At 31.4% G+C, this 27,812-nt stretch overlaps 1 protein-coding gene across 1 annotated transcript in view; it reads left to right on the forward strand.

The window, feature by feature from the left end:
- Positions 1-3,994: 3,994 nt before the first annotated feature.
- LOC134708635 (uncharacterized) overlaps positions 3,995-27,812 on the forward strand; it is a 61,350-nt gene continuing 37,532 nt past the window's right edge. Inside the window, exons 1-9 of the mRNA XM_063569282.1 lie at positions 3,995-4,009; positions 6,154-6,250; positions 7,038-7,202; positions 8,542-8,689; positions 11,785-11,900; positions 12,252-12,412; positions 14,956-15,052; positions 21,520-21,684; positions 24,091-24,282. Of these exons, the coding sequence (XP_063425352.1) occupies positions 3,995-4,009; positions 6,154-6,250; positions 7,038-7,202; positions 8,542-8,689; positions 11,785-11,900; positions 12,252-12,412; positions 14,956-15,052; positions 21,520-21,684; positions 24,091-24,282 (1,156 nt within the window). The remainder of the gene's footprint in view (positions 4,010-6,153; positions 6,251-7,037; positions 7,203-8,541; positions 8,690-11,784; positions 11,901-12,251; positions 12,413-14,955; positions 15,053-21,519; positions 21,685-24,090; positions 24,283-27,812) is intronic.

Consider the following 27,812-nt stretch of genomic DNA (forward strand, 5'->3'; position numbering starts at 1 on the left):
TGATTTTAAGGTAAAAAGATTGTGCTTAACTCCCTCGAACATTACAGTCTTTCTACTGATTTTGCAAAATCTAAATGATTCGTAATTCTGGTTACTATTAGCACCTTAATATCTACCCACCAATATGCATTTCATTCAAATTTTGACTTATTTCGGAGAATACCGAAGGGACTGTTTATATTCTCCCGTTACCATTGGCGTCATCGGTAAATCATGCGGCTGAGCAAAGCATCAAACATCAACCTAACATTATTCGTTTGCTTTTTCCTTCTTTTAGACTTAAAAGTTATCAATAAAAAAATAAACGGTTACAGTTGGTACTGACCAATTTCTGCACCCAATTATTTTTTAATGACACGCGTGCGTAATGGCTGATTGTTGGTTGCCTAACGTTCACTTGCAAATATGTCATGCGTGTTCAGGATAATCACAAAGTAGCAACACATACTACATGTAGGTCCTGGAAGGAGTCCATCCGGAATTACGTCAGAGAAGTTTGGACTGCCACTGGATAAAATGAGGTATATTGAATAAGGACACAAATGTTGCCTTTCAACAGGCCATTTATTGACCTCTAATAAAGTTTTTTTCAAGGGTTCGCTTATTGTATTAGTGCGGTGTTCTCTCTCCACGAAACATTGGATCGAATACATGTATTCCCATTCGGACTTGACATGACTGCGTACTTTTACATCCCACACAACTTTAACGGGTAGCAAACTTCGGTCAGGTTTTACTGCCGGTCGAAAAAAGACCAAAATGACCATATCTAATAGTACATTTCCCAGGCAATCTTTATCAAATTCTTTCATAAAATAAAATATTTTTTTTTTAGAAAATTGGCTACAATGTAGAAAGTTTTGCGTTGCCTGTTAAATTAAATCATCACTTAACATTATTTAAGGAATGACTGTAATATTTTTTCTGTCTATGAAGAAATAACATAAAAAATTTGGTGCACACTGAAAAACGCGCGTAGAAAATATTACAGTCATTTCTTATAATTTAATTCTAAATTCCATTTTAAACCGTTAAACACGATGATAAAACGTTGATGACGTCACGGTCACATGACTAAATTATGTATATGGGCTCATAACAAAATAACGTCAGCCAATCAGAAGACGCGTTACATCCGAAATTAAATTATTACAATATATGCATATTTATGAGAACTCATAAGATCGTATATTCTGTTGATACTGTTTACTTGAATTATTTGGCATTGCACAAGTTCATGCGCATTATTACGTCTTTACATCGCGCATGAATAGATTACGAAAGTAGTTTCGGAAACATGGTTTATCGAAGTGTAAACCAAGAGAAAAATCCTAATTGACCAATCAAATTCAAGTATTTATAGATATGCAAATGATATAAAAATTATACTCAAATAAATTCTAGAGAGGCATTCGAAATTGTTGTCATCCCTAATGATGTCCTGACTATCGCTTCGAACGCATCAACGTCCGGATTCATTTGTATCGGGTTATACGGGGTGATATCATTTCTTTAAAAATACCATCCATTTTCGTTACCTAATCATTTGTAAATACGTCTGTTTTAAGGTTTGATTAGCGTTTGATGTGAATGATGTCATTTTTGTGCTTTGTACTGAATATTACCAAAACCAAATGGAATGTGAAATAACCGAACGCATGAGATGTCTGAACGTTTCTTCATATTCACAAATTATGCATGATGTTCTTGTACCGATTATAAAGTTCAGTAAAAATTTAACAATGTTGTGATATTGGAAATCTGAGTTAATAATTATTCAGTAATAATTGATAAAATCAAATTATTTGTGTAATATATGAGCGAATCAAAAATGTTGAGATATATAAATATTATAAGAACATGCCAAGGTAACGTTACAAAACGGTCAACAAAAAATATCACCCCTTTTGTTGCAAATTTTAGTATTAACACTCATGTTAGTAATAAAGATGTAAGGATCCAATAAATTGCCGTGTTCTTAGTTAGTTTCAGCTTTTTAAATGTAAAATCAACTAAAAAATCTTTTTAGGATACACACTGAAACCTCCATTATTGGGAATGTAAATATCACCCTAATGTCTAAATCAGACGTGTTTATGGTTTTATCGATTTAAGTCAATGATTGTTTTTGAAAATGTTAAATTTCGCGAGCCGAAAGGCGAGGGAAATTCATTCTCAAGACTGGTATTTTTCTCAAAAATCCTCAAGAACATGCTATATCTGTTTAATTACACCGAATGTTAAGCGTTCAGTAGGATAGAGTATTTTTTGGTCAAAAAAGACATATCCTTTTTGTATATATCCCGGCGGCGTTAAAAAAATGAATGATATTTATTTGATAACAGTTAATTGGTGAAAAATACACTGGCTATCAACCAATCAAAACCCAGGATTCTTACATAAGGTTTTATTACATATTTTTTTGTAATTTCTGTTTTATATAAGTATCCCATAAATTTATGAAATTTTTTGTTTAGAAATAACTGAAATTTATCAAATGTTCATGAATGTAGAAACAACGTCATTGTTTGCTGTATATTTATCAAATTTAAAAAAAAATGCATTACTGACTTGTTCATGAAAATTAGTACACTTAATCGTCATACGTAATCAAACCGAATGTCATTTTAAAATAGCGGGGTCCATGCCATGAACTCGTTTTCAAGGTAAATCAGTTTGAATGATGAAAATCAGTCGAAAATTGCATCTTTTCCCATATGTCACCGTTTGACGTCGCGAAAATAACATTCTAATGCAATTCGTTTGTAAAGGTAATTTTCATTGGACGTTGACAAGTATTTTGAAGGGATAAATTGTACGTTTTACCAGTCCGTAACTAAGAAAGACACCATTTTGAATTCCGATTTTTTGGGTATGTAATTTCACAATTTCTTAAAAAATAAACATGACAGTCACATTTTGAGCCTCCAAATGTTCTTTCTGTCAAAGTTGCTATGCGTCGCTAGGTAAACTCAGTTTGCGACAGTAAAATCAAGGTTTTACGAAGGGCAAGCTTGAAATACAATACAGTTATCTCATCAATTTACGTAAGCAACGTCATTAGCACCCCTGTAACTGTATCATATGACCTTAACATAAAGGTTTGATTGCTTGTTTTGTGTCCACTTGTCCTTGGGACGCATTAGTGTTTGATTAATTTATAGAGATTTAAAAAAGAAAACAAATGGAATTAAAGCTTATATCTATATAGTACGTCTCTTTGATCTGACAGTTAAACATATTAAAAGAGATAAAAAAATAAAATTGAAAAAGTGTTTGGATGGTTTAATTGATAATTGATTGTTTCCCATTCTTTAAATTACATATTTTTCTAACAATATTATGTTACTATGTATTCTAATTGCATTGCTATTGAATTCATCGAACGTTAAAACAAAGGACACTTCAGAGTTTAAGTTGCGCATCATTTTTAGCTCTTTGCATAAAATAAAAACTCGAAATTTAATACTAAAACATTTGTTAAAACTTTTGTATGCTGATGAACAAACAATTAGGGAGAACATTATAAAGCACAGTCAAGCGACTGTAGGACTTTTGCTCTAGGATCAAATTTTTATTCGTTGTTTTTTTTTAAAATATTTGGACAATTTAAAAACTTCGCTACTGAACATTTGTGTTATCCATTTGAATAGTTGCATAGGTCGTTTCAATTAATATTGGATCTCTTCGAAGATGTTGAGGATTTACAGTTTATTCTCCATAGCATTATGCAATATTGAACTGATCAAAACCGCAATACTGAATCGTGCTCAAACTTCAAAACGAAATATACATTATGACAATGTATACATTTACGACAACTTATTGTGGACGGTAAAACAATCAAGCGCTGTAGCCTGCATTGCTTCATGCGCAGACTACATTGATTGTAGGTCTGTTTCATTTAATAAAAACGATCGCAGATGTCAAGCATTTAACAGGGATTTTACCAATCAACTCGTTACAGGAATTTCTGAAAGTGGATGGAGTCATTATGAAGTTTACCAAGGTAATATTATATGCAATGTTATATAATAAATTTAAAAAAAAAAAATGATGGCGCACGGGGAAAAACACTTAACCGCGAGAAACTAGTGAGAGAAATATTTTTTCACACCGATCAAGAAAAAAATAAGATAAATATGCTAATATTTATTGACGCATCAATAACCAAGTAAGTCATCATCAAAACCAACATATCTTTTTGTAGATAACTCAACTCTACTTAATGAAGATCTAAAGTACTTTATAATTTCCTACACATCAATGTTTTAACATAGTTAGTTGGCCATAATGACCATAGGGTCTTTTTGATGTTTTAATGTACGAGTACCCGGCAACTTGTATTTTTGTCCATCTGATGAGTTAATCCTTTTTCAAATGATTTTTATTATTCGTTCTTATGTTGTACTGTTATACTTCTGTCCCAGGTTAGGTGGATGTTTTGGATCCCGCTTACATGTTTAACTCTGCCACATTATTTATGTTTGTGCCTGTCCCAATTCAGTGGTTGTCGTCTTAATATATGTTACATATTTGTTTTCGTTTATTTTTTTTGTACATAAATAAGGCCGTTAGTTTTCTTGTTTACATTGTTTCATATTGTTATTTTGAGGCCTTTTATAGCTGAATATGCGGTATTGGCTTTGCTCATTGTTGAAGGCCTTACGGTGACCTGAAGTTGTTAATTTCTATGTCATTGGTTTCTTGTGGAGAGTTGTGTAATTGGCAATCATACCACATCGTCTTTTTTTTTTTATATGTATTGCATTTTTTTTTATCCCTCCTCAGGAAATATATGCAAGACTGGAATTATAGATAACACAGCAAGAGATTGCTCTGAAGTACAATATCAAGGTCACAACTGTAGTGGTGTGTATACTATCTCCCCTTCAAGCGACATTAAGAAAAATGTTTGGTGTGACTTATATACACAAGGGGGTCGATGGACTGTGAGTATATTAACTTTAATCTCGCGGTTTGTTTTTTTGTATGTTTTTGTTTTTTCACACTTAAATGTGATTGTCGGGTTAAATTCTAGGATAAATGTTTGATTTCTTTACTAAATATATATCATTCATATATTTCAATGGCTTTCTTATTCAATTCTCAATTTTGACTTGATCTTCGCTCTAACAGGTTCTAGGAGCCGTCTAGGTAGATGATATAGCAGTATTTGAAAGCTTGCATTATTCTGATTTTTTTCCGACGTAGTCGGTATAGTTTCGGTTTGTGCACTTTGAACTTAAGGACGCTTAACTATGGCAACAGAATACGCATGCTCGAAATCCTTTCTGTGATAGGACAAAATGCTGTCACGGTGGGTGATTTGGTTGTGTTTGAAAAAAAACGTCTCGAAAATTGTATCGTGATGGAAAGCAAGTGAAAAACTATAAATATTTGAACTAGATGTTACAAAGATTTATCTTTTTATTAAAATAATTATTTCTCCAATAGCTCTTTGGATCCATGAGAGCTGTTTATTCGGGACAATCGTATAATTTTCCATGACTTTTAGAATGCACTTACGCATGTGAGATTTCCGCGGGGTTTTGGTGAATGTAAACAGAAAGATACTACTTATACTACCAATAGTTTCTAGCTTTGTTAACCATGAATTAATTTTCATGTAAACAGTAGTAAATGTATATTTGTTTCTTGTTATTTGCACTGGATTTTTTTGACAAATATTTTTTTTAGGTGTCATCACAATATTCTTATATATTATTGACTTAATATAACCAGACTTAGAAAAGAATTTCTTGTAGTTACATTCAGATGGAGATTTTATTTAAGAGGTCCTGCATCATTAAGTCATTGTGCTTCTGAAGGTTATCGAATGATAGGTTTAAACATATACTCAAATTTAAATACGTCGGATATCCTTTTTAAAGATAGTTCTTGTTGTGGTTACTGTTTGTATATTAGTCTCACTAATAGCGTCAATCTGTTAATTGGAAACAGATTTGTTCAACTCAAGATGTAGACAATTGTTTTGTGTAGTATTATATGTTATTTGTAAGTACAAGATATTCCCATTAAAATGGTACAAAATAACTTCATTCTGGTGGTTGACCCCCTTATTGTAAGTAGTTTAGCATATCATTATTATAATTATTATCATTGCTGTTATGGTATGATTTACTATTACAGGTATTCCAACAGAGAAGAGATGGGTCCGTTGATTTTGACAGGGTCTGGTTGCACTATGAAAATGGCTTTGGCGACCCGTACACAGAATACTGGATAGGTTTGTTCGAATTTAACAACTAATATTCTGATTCAGTCCTTGTTTCTTCATGCATGTATAGTTCCTATTGTCTGGTTTTGAAATGCTAATGGTTAAGCGTTCCCAAGTTTAGAAGTAAGCTGTTTATGAACACTTCATTTAATCAAACCAGCTAAAAAATACAAAACTATAAAACCACAATATGAAATAAAAAGAACCAAAGACTGATGAAGAAAAATGAAAAGTATTTTAAAATATAAAACACAATAGTACAAAAAAAAGTAAACGAACGAGTTAGGATAGGATGATACGCTGGCTATATAACCCTGCATATCCTTAAGACAATGTCTGTACCAATTAGGAATATGACGGGTGATTTCCGTCGAGCGATAAAAGTAGACTTTATTTAGACGGATCAAGTTATTTTTGTTCATCAAAATTACGGTAACGACAGTTATTTTAGACCTTTGACGAATCACGAAAAGGATATTTTGACGAAATCAATCACGGTAAATTGTAACCAATCTGACGCTCACGGTAGTCAAAATTATTCTCGAGCTCTGCGAGAAATTTATTTCACTTATCTAGAGAAAACATGGGTCCCGGCAAATGATCGGATGAACTTCAATTGTGACATAAAAACTTCGTAATTTCTTTTGAATTTCCATTTAACGTCATGATATTGACAGATACAGATTTTGTCAACAGAAAACTTTTTGTCATGCGTTCGGCGTCCGTTCGAGCTATCCGATAAGGTGTTACTACAGTTAAAGAGTAATCATAACATTGACAATATTATTTTGTAAAGGAAACGAGGCATTGCACCATTTGACACTTTCTGGTGGAAATGAATTGCTTATTTTGATGCAGACATGGGATGGTGTTTGGAAGCATGCATATTATATCGGCTTTTACATCGGTCATAAGAATGACAATTATAGGCTTTACTTATCGGAATATAGTGGCACAGCAGGTAAGTCCAGGAGTAAAGCTTACCCCAAAAAAAATATCACAAAAAATACTGAACTCCGAGGAAATTCAAAACGGAAAATCCCTAATGTAATGGCAAAGTCAAAAACACAAACACATCAAACGAATGGGCAACAACTGTCATATTCCTGACTTGGTGCACACATAATTCTATGTCGAAAATGGTGGATATAACCTAGTTTCACAGCTAGCTAAACTTCGTACATTTAATTCTATTATAAAGACAACGATGCGTGAACAAAACAAATAGACATAGTACGTAAAAATGTTAAAAAAAATAAAACAGCAATCATTAATGTGTTACAATCTTAATAATCCTCATACAGAAACTTCTTAGAAAGATCAAAAGCAGCAATCATCATCTTGTAGACTCATATTTCACTATACAAATGTGACCTCTCACTAAATGGTTCAAATGGTGATTATACTGAACACATCTTTTTCGTTAATCATACAATTAATGATGGCACATATACAGTTAAGTCTCTTAAATATCTTCAATATCTTGACTTACACTTAGATTTTGACATAGTGGGTCAGTAAAGATCTATGCGGAGTTAATAGAGAACAAAACCATGTGGGAATTTGGGAGATTTTAGCTTCCCTAATTTGAACTTCCGTGTCATATAGGAACATTCCAGCTGCACTGCCAAAGTCGTAAAAATAGTGTCCTCCTTTTGAAATGCCTTGCATGGCCGTTAATGAATTTACAGCAACTTACAATTGATGTATTCCCATGGTTGTCATCACAATCTATCCTTCTATTTCTCGATGGTGAAATTACAAAATCAGACTTATTATCAAAATGTGTGTCAACAAAATCAACAGTACGGTTTAATATCAACATGATTAATGAACTCTACAAACTAACCCACAATGCCAATTTATGGGTGTAAGTCAAGATATTTAAGATATGTAAGAGAAGTAACTGTATGACAGCAATTATTGTATGTTTAAAGAAAAAGATATGTTCAACATATTCATTTTTTGGACCATTCATTGAGTTTAGAAACTGAAAAGTTCTATTAGTTTTAACAGACTTTGCATAGACTAGTAATATTTCTCAATAAATTTTGCTCAAAGTTCCTTATGGTTCGGACGTACATCGAAAAAATGAAATTTGTCTATAATACACTAATAGCAAATTGTACATATACGACGTGACAAGTCATTTTTTTTGGTACCGTCCAAGTTTAACTGCCAACGAATACTCAGAAATTCTGAGTTTTGAAAGTGCTCTCTACATACATGTAATACATTATTTTTCACCAAAATATTTAGAATTTGTTTTAAGTTGATGTTTGTTGTATACTGTTTTGTAGGTGACAGTCTGCTTAGGCTTGGTCAGGCGGGACAACAGTTTAGTACAAAAGATGTCGATAATGACGCCTGGAACTCTAGGTGTAATCCTACCTACCACAAGGGAGGCTTTTGGTTTAAAAACTGCTGCAGTGCCGATTTGAATGGATTGTATTACAGTTCCGGAGTTGATTCCACAGATTCATGCCACTGGAGATCATTTACAGGTCTTCGAGAGTCACTGAAAACCATCTATATGATGTTTCGTTAATCATTTTAGTACAACTACTACACTACAGACAAGTGTCATAGTGTGTAAACAAGGAGAGTGAAACAGACACAAAAACTAAACCGCTGCTTTAAAATGAACGAAAACCATTTTTTTTAATGATTCATTTCCGTTTATTATAATTTTGGAATTTTGCACCTTATCTTTTATCATACATGAAAATGTGTTAAATGTATATACTATAAAGCATCGACAAATATTACACAGTTACTTTTACATAGGTACTATTTCTGTAATAAAACTTTGTTGTAAAGGAAATCTTTTTTTGAAATTCAGTATTTTGTTACCCTAAAATTATTGTAATATTTAATTACCTGAATTTTACAGTACTTTGTACTTGAAATTAAGGTACTACAGATTTTTGGTTTCTACCGTTACATTTTCAGCATTTTGAAAGTTTTTCTATTTCAAATCTCTTTAAGTAATGATTTTCAAACATGGAATATTGTATTATTTCTGTACCAAAATATTTAGTATAAATCATGTACTGTAAAACACAAGTACCTAAATATAACAATAGTTTTAAAGTATAGAAATAGAACAAAATGTTAAAAGTAAATTTCCAGTACAGTACCTATGCAAAAGTAGCTGTGTAGACTGTATTTGAACTTGATAACTTTTTTGAATTCAAACGTTTCTTAGTCTTTTGTAGACGAAACGTGCGTCTGGGCGAAATACAAAATTTAATTCTGGTATCTATGATGGCTTTATTTACTGTTAGAAAACATGATTTCTATGCCATCAAGATATAATAAAAAAAAAAGTTTTTTTTTAAAAACTATGATTTAAATTTTATTATTTTTTGGTTTATATCTTATACAAATGTTGGTATATTTTAATCACTCCTATCTGTAACTTTTATATTTTCAGTTTTAAATGTTTTCATTAAAATACGAGAAGTCAGGTTTGCAACTACATAGGTTGTCAATAAACATTTTGATGAAATTAACTAACAAATAAGTAATTAATTTTAGAATATTCTTTTTTATAACGAATATAAGCACTTTCCTCTCTGTTTTTTCCTGATTGCATTTTTAAGTAAATTGTTGGCGAAAGAAGAGACTGCATACCCAGGGGCAAATTATTGTAAAAGTCAACATAATAAAAAGCTAGATCAGTGTCGAAGTTAAAGTGCACGCAATCCGACAAAAATGTGTCGGGGTTAATACAAATATTTCTAATGCAAGGACTATGTTGTCTCTTTGACACATTCCCTATTTCCATTTTCAATTTTATATGAGTCAATCCATATTTTTTTTTACAAATACAATCCTTAATAACGTTTCATAACTTAATCACATTTAAATAAGTCTGTTTTAAGTTTGGTAAGCGTTTGATGTAAATGATGTCAATTTTTGTGCTTTGTAAAGAATATCACAAAAAAAAACAGATGGAATGTGAAATAATTGAACGAACAAGAAGTCTGCACGCTGATTGTTTTTAAGAATGATGCCCTTGCACCGGTGATAGAATTCGAAAAGTTTTACAATTTTGTGATATTGAAAACCCTGAGTTAATGATTTTTCAGTAAAAATAGTTAAATCAAATACACGAGCGAATAGAAAACGTTGAGATATATAAACATAATACAATAATGCCGAGGGAACAATATGTAATTTGAAAATCAATCTTTTTGTGGTAAAATTTTAGTATTAAGATTCCCTTTAAAAATGCAGATATACGGATCCGAGAAAGGGGAATGTTCATTGTTGGTATGAGTGTTTTTGAAATTAAGTTTAACTGAAAAGTTTCTTTACGTTACACATAGCAACGTCCATTATTGAGAACTGAAATATCACCCTAATGTCTAAATCAGACGTGTTTATCATTTTACGATTTAAGTCTATGATTGTTTTCATATATAATACACTATCTGGCAAATTAACTTATTTTATTGTTTTTCTGTTTCTTTATAATTGTTTGATTTTCTGTTTTTGTATGTACTTGTCCTTTGGATCATCAAGTGTTTGATAAACTTATAGAGAATGGTAAATACGATATTCTTTGCTAGCTTGAGAGATGCTTTTCTTCATATTTACATAGCTTTATATTTTCTCGTCTGAAAATAAATAGAAAATATGTAATCTTTTTATTATAGTGATACAAGTTTCAACTATTGTTACATCTAAAATCACGTTCGGAAAAATTATAAAAGTTAAATGTATCTCGGTCAATTTTGAAATGATGAAAAAAGATCAATAGTAATAATAATACCCTTGATTTTGTAAAGAGTTTTTTTTAAAAGAGGGGGAAAGTCTATATAGAAAGTTTTTTTTCAAAATATATAAAAAAGATTTAGATAGAATAAATGAATAAATATTTGTGAATGGTTTAATTAACAATTGATTTTTTCCACATACTTGAAATTATATATTTTTTTCTTTCAATATTATGTTACTATGTAATGTAATTGCATTGCTTTACGTATTATCGAACGTAAAACAAAGGACACTTCAGAGTTTAAGTTGGGCATTATTTCTAGCTCTTTGCATGAAATATAAAATTCGAAATTCAATACTAATACATTTCTTCAATTTATTTGTTATCCTGATGAACATTTAAGCCTTAAATAGTTTTACATATATTCAGATGTTAAAAGGGAGAACATGATAAAGCACAGTCAAGCGGCTGTGTGACCATCGCTCCAGGATTGGTTGTTCTAATCGTTTTTTCAAAAAATATATTTGGAATAATGAGAATCTTTGTTACGGAAAAATTGTGTAATCCTTTAGAATAATTGCATTGGGATTTTAAATCTATATTTGATTGATTCAAAGATGTTGAGGATTTACAGTTTATTTTCCATAGTATTATACAATCCCAACCTGGTCAAAACCACGATACAAAATCGTGCTCAAACTGCAAAACGAAATATACATTATGATAATGTATACAAGTCCGACAACTTATTGTGGACGGTAAAAAAATCAAGCGCTGTAGCCTGCATTGCCTCGTGCGCAGACCACATTGATTGTAGGTCTGTGGCATTTAATGGAAACGACCGCAGATGTCAAGCTTTCAACAAAGATTTTACCTATCAAGTTGTTACAGGAACATCTGAAAGTGGATGGAGTCATTATGAAGTTTACCAAGGTAATGTACATTGGTATATAATAGACATGGAAAATGATGGCACATGTGAAAATTACTTAACCGCGGAAAATTATAGTTTCTTAAATTGGTAGGAAATTTCACGATAACACTTGAACTTATTAATTTTAATTTGAAGTAAAGCAAAATAGTAACTGTTTGTCTAAATTGAGATATATATTTATATATTTATTGACGCATGAATAGCCAAGTAACTTATTTTCAAAACCAAATGATCTTTTCGAGGTACATTGACTTCACTTAATAGATATATAAAGTGCTCCACAATTTTCTTCACTGTTTTAACATATATTGACATTATGACCATTTATTGCAAAATTTCTTTCTCCTTAGGAAATATATGCACGACACGAATTATAGCTTCCACAGCCAGAGATTGTTCTGAGGTTCAATCTCAAGGTTACAATTGTAGTGGTGTGTATACTATATCCCTTTCAAACGACATTAAGAAAGATGTTTGGTGTGACTTATACACGCAAGGAGGTCGATGGACAGTGAGTATATGAAATCTCGCGGTTGTGTAAAAAAGTAAAATAACAAACATTACTGAACTCCGGGGGAAAATTCAAAACGGAAAGACCTTAAACAAATGGCAAAATAAAATGATAAAACACATCAATCGAATGGACATTAATTTTTATATTCCTAACTTCGCACAGACATTCTCAAATGTAGAAAATGGTAAATTGAACCTGGTTCTGAAGTCATCAACCTCTTGATAATGTTTGTATAAAGTTTGGTTTTTTGGACGATTCAGTAGCTATAGGAATGTCGGACAAAATTATGACAGTAAATGTTTGATTGTTTTGCCAGATGTATTTTTTTAAATAACTTCACGGCTTTTTTCTTCAATTCACAATTGTGACGTCATCGATCTTCAGTTTGCAAAAACTACTCTTCATTAAACTGATGCTAGGGTTGTCTTTAACTTGCAGTTAGGTGATAACTTGTTTTTGCTCCGTGTTGAAGACAGTTTAAATCTGATATGGAGAACAACAATTAATGCGCTTATATTTTGCTTAAAGCGTGTTTTGCTGCGTATGCATTGATTTTGTGTCATGTACCAAATATCATTTTGTTTCTTTTATTGTTGAGTACACACTGATAAACTGCTTCATGAAATAGTTTTAAAATTTATGTATATTGTTTATGGGTTGCCATTTTAAAACAAAGCTTAAATGTAAAAATATATTTGAAAGAGTATTTCTTTATTAAGTTTTTACTTCTCTACTAACTTATTGAAAAATGAACTGCGAAAGTCGTTTGAGAGCTAAATTGTATGTTTGACGATACTTATGTTCTTTTCAAATGCTTGATTTTGAATGGTGAATAACTGCATCTCTCTTTCTGCACATTTGTTACTTTTATGACTTTTCTCTCTTCCGACCTCTTAAAATACCTATTGATATACCAAGTAATAAATATCTTTTTGCTTAAAATATAAATGAAATTTATCTATCTAAACTCACTCCTTTCTATGAAAGCTTATTAGGGTCACACAATTTTGTTTTCATCTCGTTATTACGAGAAAACTATGATAATTATCTGTGATAACGAGATAACTATCGCGTATTTACGAGATAATCATTGGTTGTCTCGTAATTACGAGATACGAAGTTTTTCATCTCGTAATTACGAAATAAGTATCTCGTTATTACGTGATAAAAATTCTTTTGGCCAAGTAGATAAAGAGTAGATTTTTATAAAAGATTTCCAAAATTTAGTAGAAATAATGTAAATGTACTTAATTATTGAAATGACATTAAAGGGCAATCACTCCTAAAGGGCTTATTTGACATTTTGGTCATTTGACTTATTTGTAGATCTTACTTGACTTATTTGTAGATCTTACTTGACTGCTACAATTTATATCTTTCTATGATGATATTCAAGAAAATAACCAAAAACTGAAAAAAGATCATAAAAATTACTAATTCAGGGACGGCATCTTAACAATTGAAAGTCTGAATCGTCTGAAATTTTTTACCCTGTCATATTTGCTCTAAATGCTTTAGTGTCGGAGATATAAACCATAAAATATTCTCATAATTACGAGAGAAAAAATTGTGACCCTAATAGGCTTTCGAACATTTTTAATCCAACATTAGTTGTTTAAGACCATAATATTTCCAATGATAACCGTCGTATCTAACAAATTGGATTACGTTTTCTTTACTATTGTGCATTTTACTTTCATCGATGGATATTTTCTTCTTTTTTTTTTTTGGAGTGCCAGTTTAAGTTATTTTTTGAAGTACCAGTTAGGGTGTCAATCAATAAATTATTGAATTTTCTTTCATGGCTATAATCTTTCACACCACACGTATTGATGATAATCAAGTGGCAAACATTCATAGTTGTTCAACAAGTTTTGATGTAGAAGTATGATTTTACAGCTGACATTAACTAGATTGATTGATTGATTTAACGTCACTGTAAGTGCTATTGTATTATTTTGTCTTGTCAGTTTTTATTGTTGGGAGCCGACGAGCCGATGTGAACCATCGACCTTCGATTAAAAAGCTGACAATTATAGTCATTTGATATGCCGTGTATAGCAATGAGTGTTTGCTATTTAATCATCAGTATATATATATATATATATATATAACTATAGGTACCCAAAGGTACCTACAGGTAACCACATACAACCCTACGCATATATCTTTAAAACAGCCCATGCACAAGTCGGATACCCCTTACAAAGACCTATATCGAACCCAACATTTTAAAAATATTATTCAAAAAAGTTATTCAGGACTTTTTTAAGTGGTTACTGTTTGCATAACTAAAAGCTTCAGCGTTCTATTTGGAAACAAAAGGGGTTCTTGGAATTTTAATATTTATTTAAGTTAATCCGTAAGACAATTGTTTTGAGTAGTATTTCTATTATATGTTCAAATTTAATGGAAAAGATATTCGCCTTTAAATGATAAATACGAAATGCATGCAGGTAGTTGACCCTCTTATTGTTTGTAGTTGATCTTCATATCATTATTATAATTATAATTATTGCTGTTATGATATATCTTTACAGGTATTCCAACAAAGAAGAGATGGTTCCGTTGATTTTGATAGAAGCTGGTTGCACTATGAAAATGGCTTTGGTGACCCTAACACAGAATACTGGATAGGTTAGTTTGAGAGAGACAAATTTGATTCAGTCATAACTTCTCATATAGCTCATACCCTATCAGTGTATTTACACATTCCTTGCTTTCAAGTGTCATTGTCGGAGCGTTCCATATGAGGGTAAATCTAGAAAAGCTCTTTGGAAGTACAAAATCAACAAAAGGTTTGAATTCATTGTATTATCTTTACTTCGAATATATGAAATCACACTTTATAAAATTTTAGCTTCCGAAGCGCTGTTATCGATTTACATCCATTTGGTAATAGCTATTCAGTGTTTAGGTGTTTTTGACTGCTTTATTCAACCAAAAAGTAAAATAAAACCAGCAAAATAACACAAATCTGCAAAAAACACAACATTCAATAAACATAATACAAAACCGTTGAAAAGTAGGCGACACAATAGCACAAAATAAAAAGAAATCAAGCGAACATATTAACGATAAAAAAACCGGGATGGTTAGATGGTAACACAACCAGGTTTAAACCCCCATATCCTGAAAATGTCTGCATCAAGTCCAGAATAAGACAGTAGATTTCCATTTGTTTAATAGTCGAGCGTTTTATCAGGTTTTATGGATTCCCGCATTTTTAATTAATTTTGTTGTTTGATATTGTGTTTTATATAGTTCATTTTGTTAATACTGTATTTGTACACAAATCAAGCAGTTGGTTTACATTTGGAAATGTTACTTTTGTCGTAGAAAGCTCGACATAGGGATAGTGATCCGGTGCCGATAGCGTTATCTAACTTCTTTAAGGCTTAATATTTTAGAAAGCGGAAGACCTGGATGCTTCATTCTTTGTATGTAGATGCCTCATGTTACGAAGTTTCTGTCTGTCATACATGACGTGTCCTTGACCTCATGTTCATGGTTCAGTAACTACTTGGAAAAAAAATTGTATTTTTTTAATGTTAATTTCTCTTTTGTTATGAATTATAGGATAACTATATTTGCTAAAGGCGTACCTTGTAATGTCCTCATGCCCGTCAGACAATTTTCAATTGACCTTGTCCTCATTTCAGGGATTAATGACCAAGGTTAAATTTTGCTAGACACTCTTAAATCTTAGATACTATAAGCAATATGTCTAGTGTATGGAATGGTTGTAAGGTGTACATGTCAAACTTATAGGTGCCATCAGATCTTGACCTCATTTTCATTGGTCAGTGATTATATTTAAGATTTTGTGTTTTGTTTGGTTTTTCTTATACAGTATGGAATAGGTTTACTATATTTAGTGTATGAAATGATTGTAAGGTGTGTATGTTCAGCTGGCAGGTTTCATCTAACCTTGACCTCATTTTCATGGTTTAGTAGTTATCGTTTTTGAGATTTGGTATTTTTTTCTTACACTATATATAATAGGTTAACTTTGTTTGGTGTATGGAAATACTTTGTCATGTGCATGTCAGTTACTCAGGTTTTATTTAACCTTGACCTCATGTTCACGGTTCATGGTAAGTGTTAAGTTTTTGTGTGTCTTGATCTAATTTCTTAAACTATAAGCTAAAAATCAACTATATTTGTTGTAGGGAAGAATTGTAAGCTGAACATGTCTGTCTGACAGGCATTGTTTATCTGACTTTTACCATGGTTCATTGGTCAATGTTTAATTTCTTGGTTAAGTCTGTTTCTTAAAAACTATAATCAATAGGTCAACTATATTTGTGTATTGAATGATTGTAAGGTCTACATGTATTTTTTGGTTTGGTTTATATGACCTTGACTTCGTTTTCTTGAATCATGTTTAGTATATGTGATAGTTGAAGTAAAGTTTTATGTTTAGGACTATCAACATAATATCAATGATAAGTAAAGAAGGCAAGACATTTCAGCATGTGCACTCTTGTTATACGATTGATTGTCTTTGATTTATATTTAAATTGCACTGTTATTTTTATCCCGACTTTTAGTTTAAATTTCGTTTTTGTATCTTTCACCTTTATTTAAAGACTTTTAGGTAGATCTGAACAGTAGATTACTTGTTAAAAATATCGTGAATCCAAGTATAATTTACAAATTAAGATTTAAAGCAAAAAAGATAAGCAAGGGAATCAAATGAGCTCTTTTAGAGCTAGATTACGTTGCTTAAAAAATCAATTCCAAAATGTAAAAAAGAGGGCCGTAAGTCACAAATTGTCATAGTGAAGCCCATTGTTAGCTATGTGAGCTTCTGCGGTCACTTTGCGCCCGTCGTCTGTCATCGTTTATAGTCGTAAAATATTAAAAAATCTTTGCCTCTGAAACTTCTGCGTAAAATACTTTCAAACTTGAACTGAATGGTTCTTCTAATTAATAAATTGTATCAGAAGTTTTGATCCATCAACAAACATGGCCACCATGGCTAAAATAGAACATAGGGGTCAAATGCAGTTTTTGGCTCATATTTAAAAAAAACTAAAGCTTTTAGAGCAAATCTGACATGGGTTAAAATGATCAATTGATCTGATATCAGACGAACTGAACAACCCATTGTTTGAAAGCTGCCACTAAATAAGTAATTTTATGGAAATTTTGCAGTGTTTTGTTATTATCTTGAATATTATAAATAATAGAGATATGCTGAAAAGAACAACAATGTTCCGCAATAAAGTAAAATCTACAAAAGAGTTCATATGACCAAAATTGTCAATCGACCCCTGAAGGAGTTATTGCCCTTTAAAGACAATTTTTATACAATTTGGTCTTCATGTTAGCTTACAATTAAAAAGTCTTCTTCTCGGAAACTACTGTGCCTAATACTTCTAAACTTTAAATTAATGTTCCTTTAGAAATCTAGTAAAAAGTAAAATCACAAAAATAATGAACTCAGAGGAAAATCAATTTGGAAAGTCCATAATCACATGGCAAAATCAAATAACAAAACGCATTAAAAACGAATGGACAAGAACTGTCATATTCCTGACTTGGTATAGGCATTTTCAAAAGTAGAAAATGGTGGATCAAACCTGGTTCTATAGCGCTAACCCTCTCACTTAAATAACAGTCTCATCAAATTCCGCTACATTAACATGATGCATTAAATAAACAATCACAATTAATAAAATAGTAAAAATATGGGTACATCAGTCATCATCGTATAACAATTTTAATAGGAACAATTTAACAGGACACACAAATATCTACTATCTACGAACACATTGATTGATTTGAGCGTCACATAAATTTGTCGTTCAATGTGCATACAAACAATTTTAAAATTTACATAGGCAATGTAAGCATACAGGGTTAAAAAATCAAAAGTATGAAAGAATAAATTACAGAAATAGACCGAGATTCAAACTAGTCTAAAAGTTATAGATAGAATTTATGAAAATCCAAAAATAGTTAATTCCACTACGCGATTGAATGATTTTGACGTTTGTGGTTCAACGTATATAGTAATTCATAATAGAAGTGTATCATAATGACATATTATAGACTAATATCATACTGACGGGATCTTTTAAAGTACAGAGTCACGTTATAAGAACAAACGAAATACAAAGAGTCGCATATACAAAACAAATCACAAAAAAAATGAAAGCTAATACAAACTTATTGACGAGATGTATAAGTACCGAGCCACGTCAGACGTATATCACATAAAACCATTCAACAGTCAAAGTAATATTAATAACAGAACAAAAACAAATGAAAGAACAATAAAACATGTTGTTAAGATGATAAACAACATCAGTACGCAGAATCTATACATCAAGACCATCGTGTATCTGAATGTATCATCCATCAAGAAACATGGCGTCCATGGCCAAGAATAGAATATAAGGGTCAAATGCGGTTTTTGGTTTATATCTCAAAAACTAAATAAAACATTAAGAGTAATTCTAACATGTTGTGAAACTGTTCATTAGGTCAATTTCCATCTGCCTTCAAATTTTCAGACGCATCAGAAATCTCATCATTTAGTTGCTGCCCTGAAATTGGTAATTTTAAGAATATTTTGTAGTTAATATCTTGAAAATTATAATAAATACTAACATTTACGACAAAAGGGACGATTTTCGTTTTTACTTTTCCATTTATTTATGGTGATGTTCCTTTGGCAATATCTTACGGTGTTTATATTTCAAAGCTAGTTCGCTATGTCCGTGTCTGTTGTGACGTTTTTAATTTTGAAGAACGTAATCTATGTATAACTGGTAAATTATAAAACCAGGGATTTCGTTATCATAAACTACTCAAAACCATTACTAATTATTTCATAGATATAACGATTTGGTTTTGATGTTTGGTTGTACCTGTAATAAACTTATTTCAAACGGGATAGCACATCTTCATTTTTACGGAAATGTTGTTAACTGAGCCCGGAAATTTAGAAATGATCTTGGTAAACTTATCGCTCCTTTAAATAAACTTATTCTAAAAGGTGACCAATTCAACACTTTAATAAGATCATTGAATATTGTTTTTTGTATAAATATTGATTTTGTAATCTGTAATTGTAATTGAAAGCAAACTAAATTATATTTGTATGTTATATTTATCCACATTCATGGACCTACATTCTGTCGATACCTGTATCTTGGCATTGCACAAGGTCATGTTTGTCTCAGGCCATTGGAAGTTGAATGTGTTCAGATTAATAATTTTCTTTTACTTGTAAGTGGCTTTGAACTATCTGTCAGTTAACTGCAAGTACTCTCAGATCTGTACATAGTGTCTTTTTGTTGTTGGATGTACAAGTACCAGGCCACGTCCACTTGCATTTTTGTCCATCTGAGGAGTTAAGCCTTATTCAACAGATTTTTTTAGTTTGTTCTTATGTTGTACTACTATACGACTGTCCCAGGTTAGAGGAAGGGTTGAGATCCCGATAACATGTTTAACGGTTACCTATAGTTGTTAATGCTTGTGTAATTTTGGTCTTTTGTGGATAGTTGTCTCATTGGCAATCATAACACATCTTCTTTTTTATATTAACCCTCCCACATTCTGCATGTATGTGACTGTCCCCAAGTCAGGAGCTTTAATTGCGTGGTTGTGGTTTGTTTATGTGTTAAATATTTAGTTTTCGTTATTTTTTTGTACATTAATGAAACCGTTAGTTTTTTCGTTTGAATTGTTACTTCGGGTCCTTTTATAGCTGACTATGCGGTATGGGCTTTGATGATTGTTGAATGCCGTACGGTGTCCTATAGTTGTTAATTGTTGTGTCATTTTGGTCGCTTGTGGAGAGTTGTCTGACTTGCAACCATACCACATTTCCTTTTCTATAAAAACTAAAAACAGAAAAGGTTTTTTTAGCAAAGTAAGATCTACAAATAAGTCAACTTTGCCAAAATTGTCAATTGCCCCTATAAGGAGTTGTGGCCCTTTATAGACAATTTTACACAATTTGTTTATGTTTTCTTACTTTATATAATCTTCTCAAATGAATCTACCATCAATTCTGTATTTATTTTCTTGTACGTCAAGTAACATAGCCACTATGACTAAAATGGAACATATAGGTACAATGCATTTATTTGCTTTTGAAGCGTATACGAAACATAAAAAGAACATTTAAATTGCATTTTCAAGCCACTGATTTAAAATATAAAGCGAACAGCAAAATTAATCATTGATGGAAGATTGAAGCAAAGAATAACAGTTGAGCGATTCAGGCTTTTTGTAGCCTCTTGTTTTTCGTGTAAAACTCCTCATTTGTCACCCTATAGTCCTATAATACAATTTTTTTAAATTTTGTACTATTTTCACATTTCTCCTCACTAGTGAATAAAACTTGTTCCCTGCAAATAATTGGTCGAAATTCAGTTATGACGTCAAATCTTTTGAATTCTTGTATATTTGATTATTGTGACATCATGAAAAAAGGCAACCATGCCTGATGACGTCATATATAAAGTCGCCAACTTTCGGCAATGCTCTAAAAAAGAAAGGATAAAAATAATTAAAGAAACTGATTCCTCAACTATAACCTCCTTGCATTACGATATTTTTCTCCTCTCAATTTAAATTATTGAAAAAGCTGTGTCGAGGGGAGAAATAAAGGAACACACTTGATGGAGTGGTGAAGTCTATATTTTTCTTCTCTAGAGAAAACATTGCTCTCGATGATCGGTTGAACATCAATTATGACTTCAAAATGTGTTGATAAATTATGTTTTGAATCTTCAATTGTAACGTCATAAATAAAGGCGATTATACATGATGACGTCACACTTAAAGAACCTTACTTTCGGAAAATCTTTGAAAAGAAAGGACTTGCTTTGTTTAAATATTCCCCACTCTCAACAGTTACATTAAAATTTAACACGCGAGGCCTGTCGAGCTTGTTAAATATTTAAATTAAAAAATCACACTAAGCCTAGCGCTTTAAATTTTTAAATAAAACTGTTTCAAATGAAGAAATACTGTAAAACACTGTTGCAGTGATTGAATCTAAATAAAGTATAAGATATATTTCAACACCAAATTAATTTAGTAAATAATTATAACAATGACCATATTTTTTTGTAAAGGAAATGAGGCTTTGTACCATTTGACACTTGCTGGTGGAAATGAATTGCTTATTTTAATGCAGACATGGGATGGTGTATGGAAGTATGCACATTATACCGACTTTTATATCGGCCCCAAGAACGACAATTATACACTTTACTTATCGGAATATAGTGGCACAGCAGGTAAGTCCAGAAGTGTGGCTAACACAAGATGGTTCAACTGTAATGTTAGACGGCAATACTTTAACTAACCTAAACAAATCATCAATACACATGGAGGTGATGACTAGGCTTTAATGCTTGAAAAGACGCCCTCTCTCCTCTATTGTATACAAAGTTTGTAAAAAAGATGAACATTTCAAAATAGATACACTCATGTAGCCGAAACCAACAGCATATTAGCGATGGTCAACTTTGCTCATCTTTGGAAATCTCTAAAGTAAGGTATACATATAATTTTTATATTATGAGATTGTTTTTAATTCTTTGTATTTTTTCTGCTTATCATATATGAAATATCTTTTTTTCACAAATGTCTAAATAAAAAAAGAAAAAAAAAACTGAATTAAGGTACTGAACATTTACTCGGAAACAAATTAACATACACTTACACAAAAACAATCCTGAATAATTAAAGTTCTGAATTATGTGGAATTTCAACGAAAGATGAATAACTAGACATTGCTTAACTGTATTTATAACAAATATTACATAAGTGTCTTTACAAACAAAGTTAAGTAAAGTGCTCTACGTACCTCTTTTTAAACTCTTAACATTAATTTTATCAACAATCAAATACGGGCTTCAAAGCTGTTGTGAAAACACATACCCGAAGGTAGGTGTGTAACAAATTTAAATACTGAAGAGTTTTAATGACCTAGTAGCGTACATGTAATCTAAATCGTTCATCTTGTAATATTATAAGAATATTTGGCGTCGGTACATTTACACTTGTGGAAATCGTTGTTAAATTAAATGACAGTTTGTAAGAATAAGTCCATATTCATTTCATTTATAAGAAGGGCCAACACAGATTCAAGCATCTGCTCTAAGAAGAGATAATTCATACTTTGTAAAAAAACGACCAGCTTTCCAATCGATACCAATTGTAAACTCTTCTTGTAAATGCATTCCTTCATTCATAAATCGTAATCCTCATACAAAAACTATTCAGATAGAAATAAAAGAAGAAGGCATTGATCTAGACTATTGTTCCACTATACATACGTGTCCTCTTCCTAAATGGTTCAAATGGTGAATATGTAATTCACATATTTTTCATTAAACATAGAATTAATAATGCCACATATACTGTGAAGGCTCATACATATCTTCAATATCTTGACTTACACTTAGAGGTTGACATTGTTAGTCAGCTAAGATCCATGCAGAGTTAATTGAAGACAAAATCATGTTGGAAATGGGAAGAATTAAGCTTCCCAAATTTGAACATTAAGCTGCACTGGCAAAGTCGTGAAGATAAGGTATATTTTTGAACGAATTAGTAACGTCATCATGCGTTGCATTGCTTTCATGAAGCCACAATCTTTAAACTAAGCATTTATGTATTCCCATGGTTGAAAGCACAATCCCTTCTTCTCTGTTTCGATTGTGAAATTACAAAATGAGACTTATAACCAAAATGTATGATCAACTTTTAACTCATGAAATTTGAATGACAACTTCATAGCCTCCTCCCCTTTTTTCTTTTTCAAATTCTTAACTGCCTTGTACTTTACAGTTTATCGGTGCCAATTAAAAAAATCAAAGTAAACAGACAGAAAATGTTCATGGTATCATATTATCTTTGATGTTTCATGCAGTAAATAGATGATTTGCTAAACTGGTTTACTGTTTGTATTTTTTAAAACTCAAAAGTTTAATAAATTTAGACGTACTTGGCAAAGACCAATAATATTTTCTAATAAATGAACTGTAATAATAATAAGAAGAAAGGAATGATGCCAATTAGAATACTCTCCTCAAGAGACTAAATGACACAGAAATTAACAGAAAAAGGTCACTGTACGACCTTCAACAATAAACAAAGTCAATACCGCATATTCAGCTATAAAAGGCCAAAATATCACAAATGAAAACAATAAAAAAAAAGAACAACTAACGGCTTATAAAACTACAAAAAAGAACGAAAAACAAATATGTAACACATCAACAAACGACAACCACAGCTCATGTCTTGGAAAATGCATATACAGACAGAAAGTGGTGGGTTAAACATGTAAGCGGGATCCCAAACTTTCCGAAATCTAGGTCAGTTGTGTAATAGTCTAAACTCATCAGATGGGTATGTATAGAAATACATATAAAGAAACATAAAGTGGACATGGCAGGGTAAGTTCCTTATATTTCGAACAAACTCAGATGTAATAGAATTCGTCTTCAATACACTGACGGCAAATTGTACATATACGGCTTGACAATTCAATGCATTGGTAGTTTCCAGTTTCAACTGTCAACGAATAAAAAGAAAGTCTTAGTTTTAAAAGTTCTCTCTATATATTACTTTATTTTTAACTAACTATTTTAAATGTTTTATGAAGTTTATGGTTGTTGTATATTTTTTTGTAGGTGACAGTCTGCTGATATCTGGCCAGGCGGGACAACAATTCAGTACAAAAGATGTCGATAATGACGCCTGGGGCTCTACGTGCAATCCTACCTACCATAAGGGAGGGTTTTGGTTTGAATACTGCTGCTTGGCTGACTTGAATGGATTTTATTACAGTTCTGGGGTTGATGCTGTTGGTTCATGCCACTGGAGTACATTTACAGGTGTTCGAGAGTCTTTGAAAACCATCTTTATGATGACTCGATAATGTTGTTAGTACGTCTACTACGATAAACACAAGTGTACATAGTTTTACGAACAAAGAAAGTGGGAGAATAAAAAAAACTCTTAGTTTGTTTTGAACATATGAACATGAAATTCTACTCATGACTGTTTCAATTATATTTAAAAATGCAAAAAAACAAATGCTTGCGTCCGATGCGCTTTATTGGATTTACCTCCACGAGGAACGCTCAAAGCTGAGTTTTCAGAAACCAAGATTATATAATATTCTAAAAAGTTGAAGAGTTTCATGACCAAAAAAAGGAACTGAAATAATAACCAAATTCATTAAACGTCAACTTTGCCTGAGTGATTTGAAACCTTATTTTTAATTGAGAATTTATAAACGGACAATTTGAAAAAAATATTATTAATCATGTCAGTACTGTACCAAAGATTGATTACTGAGCTGATGATACCCTCGGGACTGAAAGTCTAACCACAGGGGTATCAACCCAGTGCTTTTAATAAGAATATAAACAACACACTAAATTAACTTGTGTCCAGAGCGCATACAATAAATAGAAACTTGTGTTTAAAACTTCATGTTAATATCTTATACATTTTTTGTTGTTTTATTTATTTAGATCTGTAACGATAAAATTCATAGTTTCAAATGTATATATATTGAACGAGAAGAAGTCAGGTTTGCAAATTCAATAAATGATAAGTAAAAGTTGCACCTTTTCAAACCGAATATTGGCAATTTACTATCGGTATTTTCTATCTTTATTATTCCTGGGAGTAAAGGTGAACGAATAGAAAAACAAAAATGGGAAAACTATTGTGAGCAATGGAAAGCTAAATCCAATATCGCAGTTGAAGATCCTTGCAAACCAAAGTGTGTCGTATCCAAACCAAAACCAAATATGCCTGGTGTTAAAAAACCATGAATTATTATAAAGCATATTCACCAAAAATGATATGTTATTAAAACGCAGAAAATTTGGTGCCGAATAATAAGACATGAATAATCCCGGTGTCTAAAAAAATCTATCGCAATGACGTCACAGTCGTTGTGAAAAAGTTCTATTATTGACATAAGTCGTATAATTCAGTATTCCAGACGTATTTTTCGTCCCTATAGATTCATGTTACCGTCAACAGTGTCATATGCGACGAGCTTCTGGTAATTATAATGTTAAGAAAATTATTGAACCAATGCAACAATATGTACAAAACTAAGCTACATGTACAATGTTTAAACATTTATTTTCAATACGTAACGTAAAACCAACAAATATTTTATTCTACCAAAACGATGATAATTTCCTATGATGCCTAATTAACAATGATTACAATTTTTCAATTAAAAAACGCACAAAAAAAACCGTAAAACTGTTATATTTCAACAGTACTGTAAAAAAAAATCTTATTTTTCTTAATGCCATTATATTATAAAAACATACTATTTAAATGATATAAAAAAACAGTGACACGGTGTTAGTCTGCTGCATATAATTATTCTTGCCTGTTTCGAGGAATAACGTATCCCTTAGAGTAAGGTGATTTGAGAAGACCATGGGTTTGACTTAAAACATGTCTTGCTATTTATTGGCTGCAACTAACAGTAAAAATAAAGACACGAATCAATTTGGGGAATCTTTTCTTCTCAATAAATACGTCAGATAAAAAGTCGAATAACACATCCGGGTTACGAACCAAAACTGAGGTAAACACGTCAACTTTAAGAGGAAAACAACGAAACAACAGAAACACTGAAGTTCAACAAAAACAAACGACGATGGAACATACATAAAAACGAACTATTAGATAAAAACTGCCATATTTCTAACATGGTGCATGACATTTAAAAAATGTTGGGTTGAACCTGGTTTTGGGGCTAGCCAAACATCGCGCTTCATGACAATGTTAATTATACTGCTTTTGTGACAACATTTAATGACAGAAATGCAGTACTTCCAAATACAAGAACACTCAGGACAGAGACATTTATTAATAACATAATATATTTCGACATTTGAACAAAATCAAACTGTGTAAAACAAAATTTTTTGCATATGGCTGTTTTGAACTAAAATCATACATAATATATACAATATATTTGCTTAGTCGGGTTTAGAATGTTTGGCTATGAGCATTCAATAAGAAAGTGAGTTAAATAAAGTTAAAATGCAATCAATTGTCTGGTAAATTTTACTTTGATTTATATTAAATCGGAAAGCAAAGAAACATTATATACATTATGCATTTTTATATAATGCCTTAACGTTTTCTTATAATAATGCTTAAGAAACATAAATGACCTGTGATCTTTTAATTTTGTTTTGAAATTTAATTGTAATTCATAAGTCAATTGTTCGATAAATAACACAAAACTTGAAAATAAGGTGATGCATTCACGTTAAGTTTAATACAGTATCATGATTGTAAAAAAAAATTATTAATTATTTAGAACAATCAAGTCTTGTTACTCTTTTTCGTCTTGCGTATAAATTTTAATCCAGGTACCATTACTGGGTCGATATCTCTGTAAGTTGAGTTTCCTCTACGAGGATGTCACAAGCCCAGTACTTTTGTGTTGACATGAGTTATCATTGATATGGTCATAATCATAAATCAACTGAAATATTGTATCGCAAGAGAAAATAATATGTTACTGCAAGTAACTAATTCTATTTTTGTGTTTGTTTTGTTTAAAACTATTAAAGTTAGAATAGAAATACTTTAAATTCGGACGAGCAGGGTCATATAGCTGGGTTTGGCAAAACCTTTCTAAAATAGGGATCTGCCTTCAACTCCTTTCAATACATCTCTAAAGTTTCATAGAGTTGACATGAGGTCAATTAAGATATCATGCCAAGTTATGGTAAGAGCCACACCCAATAACTAGTGTGAATGTTGGACTTATGTAACTTTTGCATGAAAATTTTACCGTATTTTAAGAGGTCAAAGTTAAACTACAAGACGTTAAGTCATGAATTGTCGAAATTCCCATCTGTTACAGTTATACTACTTTTATATCTACGACACGTACAAAATGTACATTGATTTTTTAGAAATTTCTGAATTTTGGGATTAAAAGCAGATATTTAACCAAATATTTATCTTCTTACGCATTTACCTCAAAAAGTAAATCTGTCGATTAAAGTGTTATACGGTAGCTTTCCTGTTGTACCTTTAAAACACATCTGTATTGAACGTGCAAATAATGCTAGGTCGAAAACGATGATTTTCCCGCGTAAATTTCAACTATTTTCAGATGCATAACTACTCCACATATAAAACTACTTCAAAAATGCTTTTATAGTTTATGAAGTTTTAGAGTAATTGTATTTGCCAATTTCGTTCCCAAATTATTTTTAGAAGGGGTAAGTTATGAGATGTGTCTACCGAATCAGCAATGGGGTTTTCGTTGTAAGTTTGGTAAAATTAGTTAAGGCTGTTTTTAACGTAATTTTTACCAGATTTGATATTTACGACAAACATTTTTCTAAAG

This window comes from Mytilus trossulus, chromosome 2 (genome assembly GCF_036588685.1).
Source record: "Mytilus trossulus isolate FHL-02 chromosome 2, PNRI_Mtr1.1.1.hap1, whole genome shotgun sequence".
NCBI classification, from domain to species: domain Eukaryota; kingdom Metazoa; phylum Mollusca; class Bivalvia; order Mytilida; family Mytilidae; genus Mytilus; species Mytilus trossulus.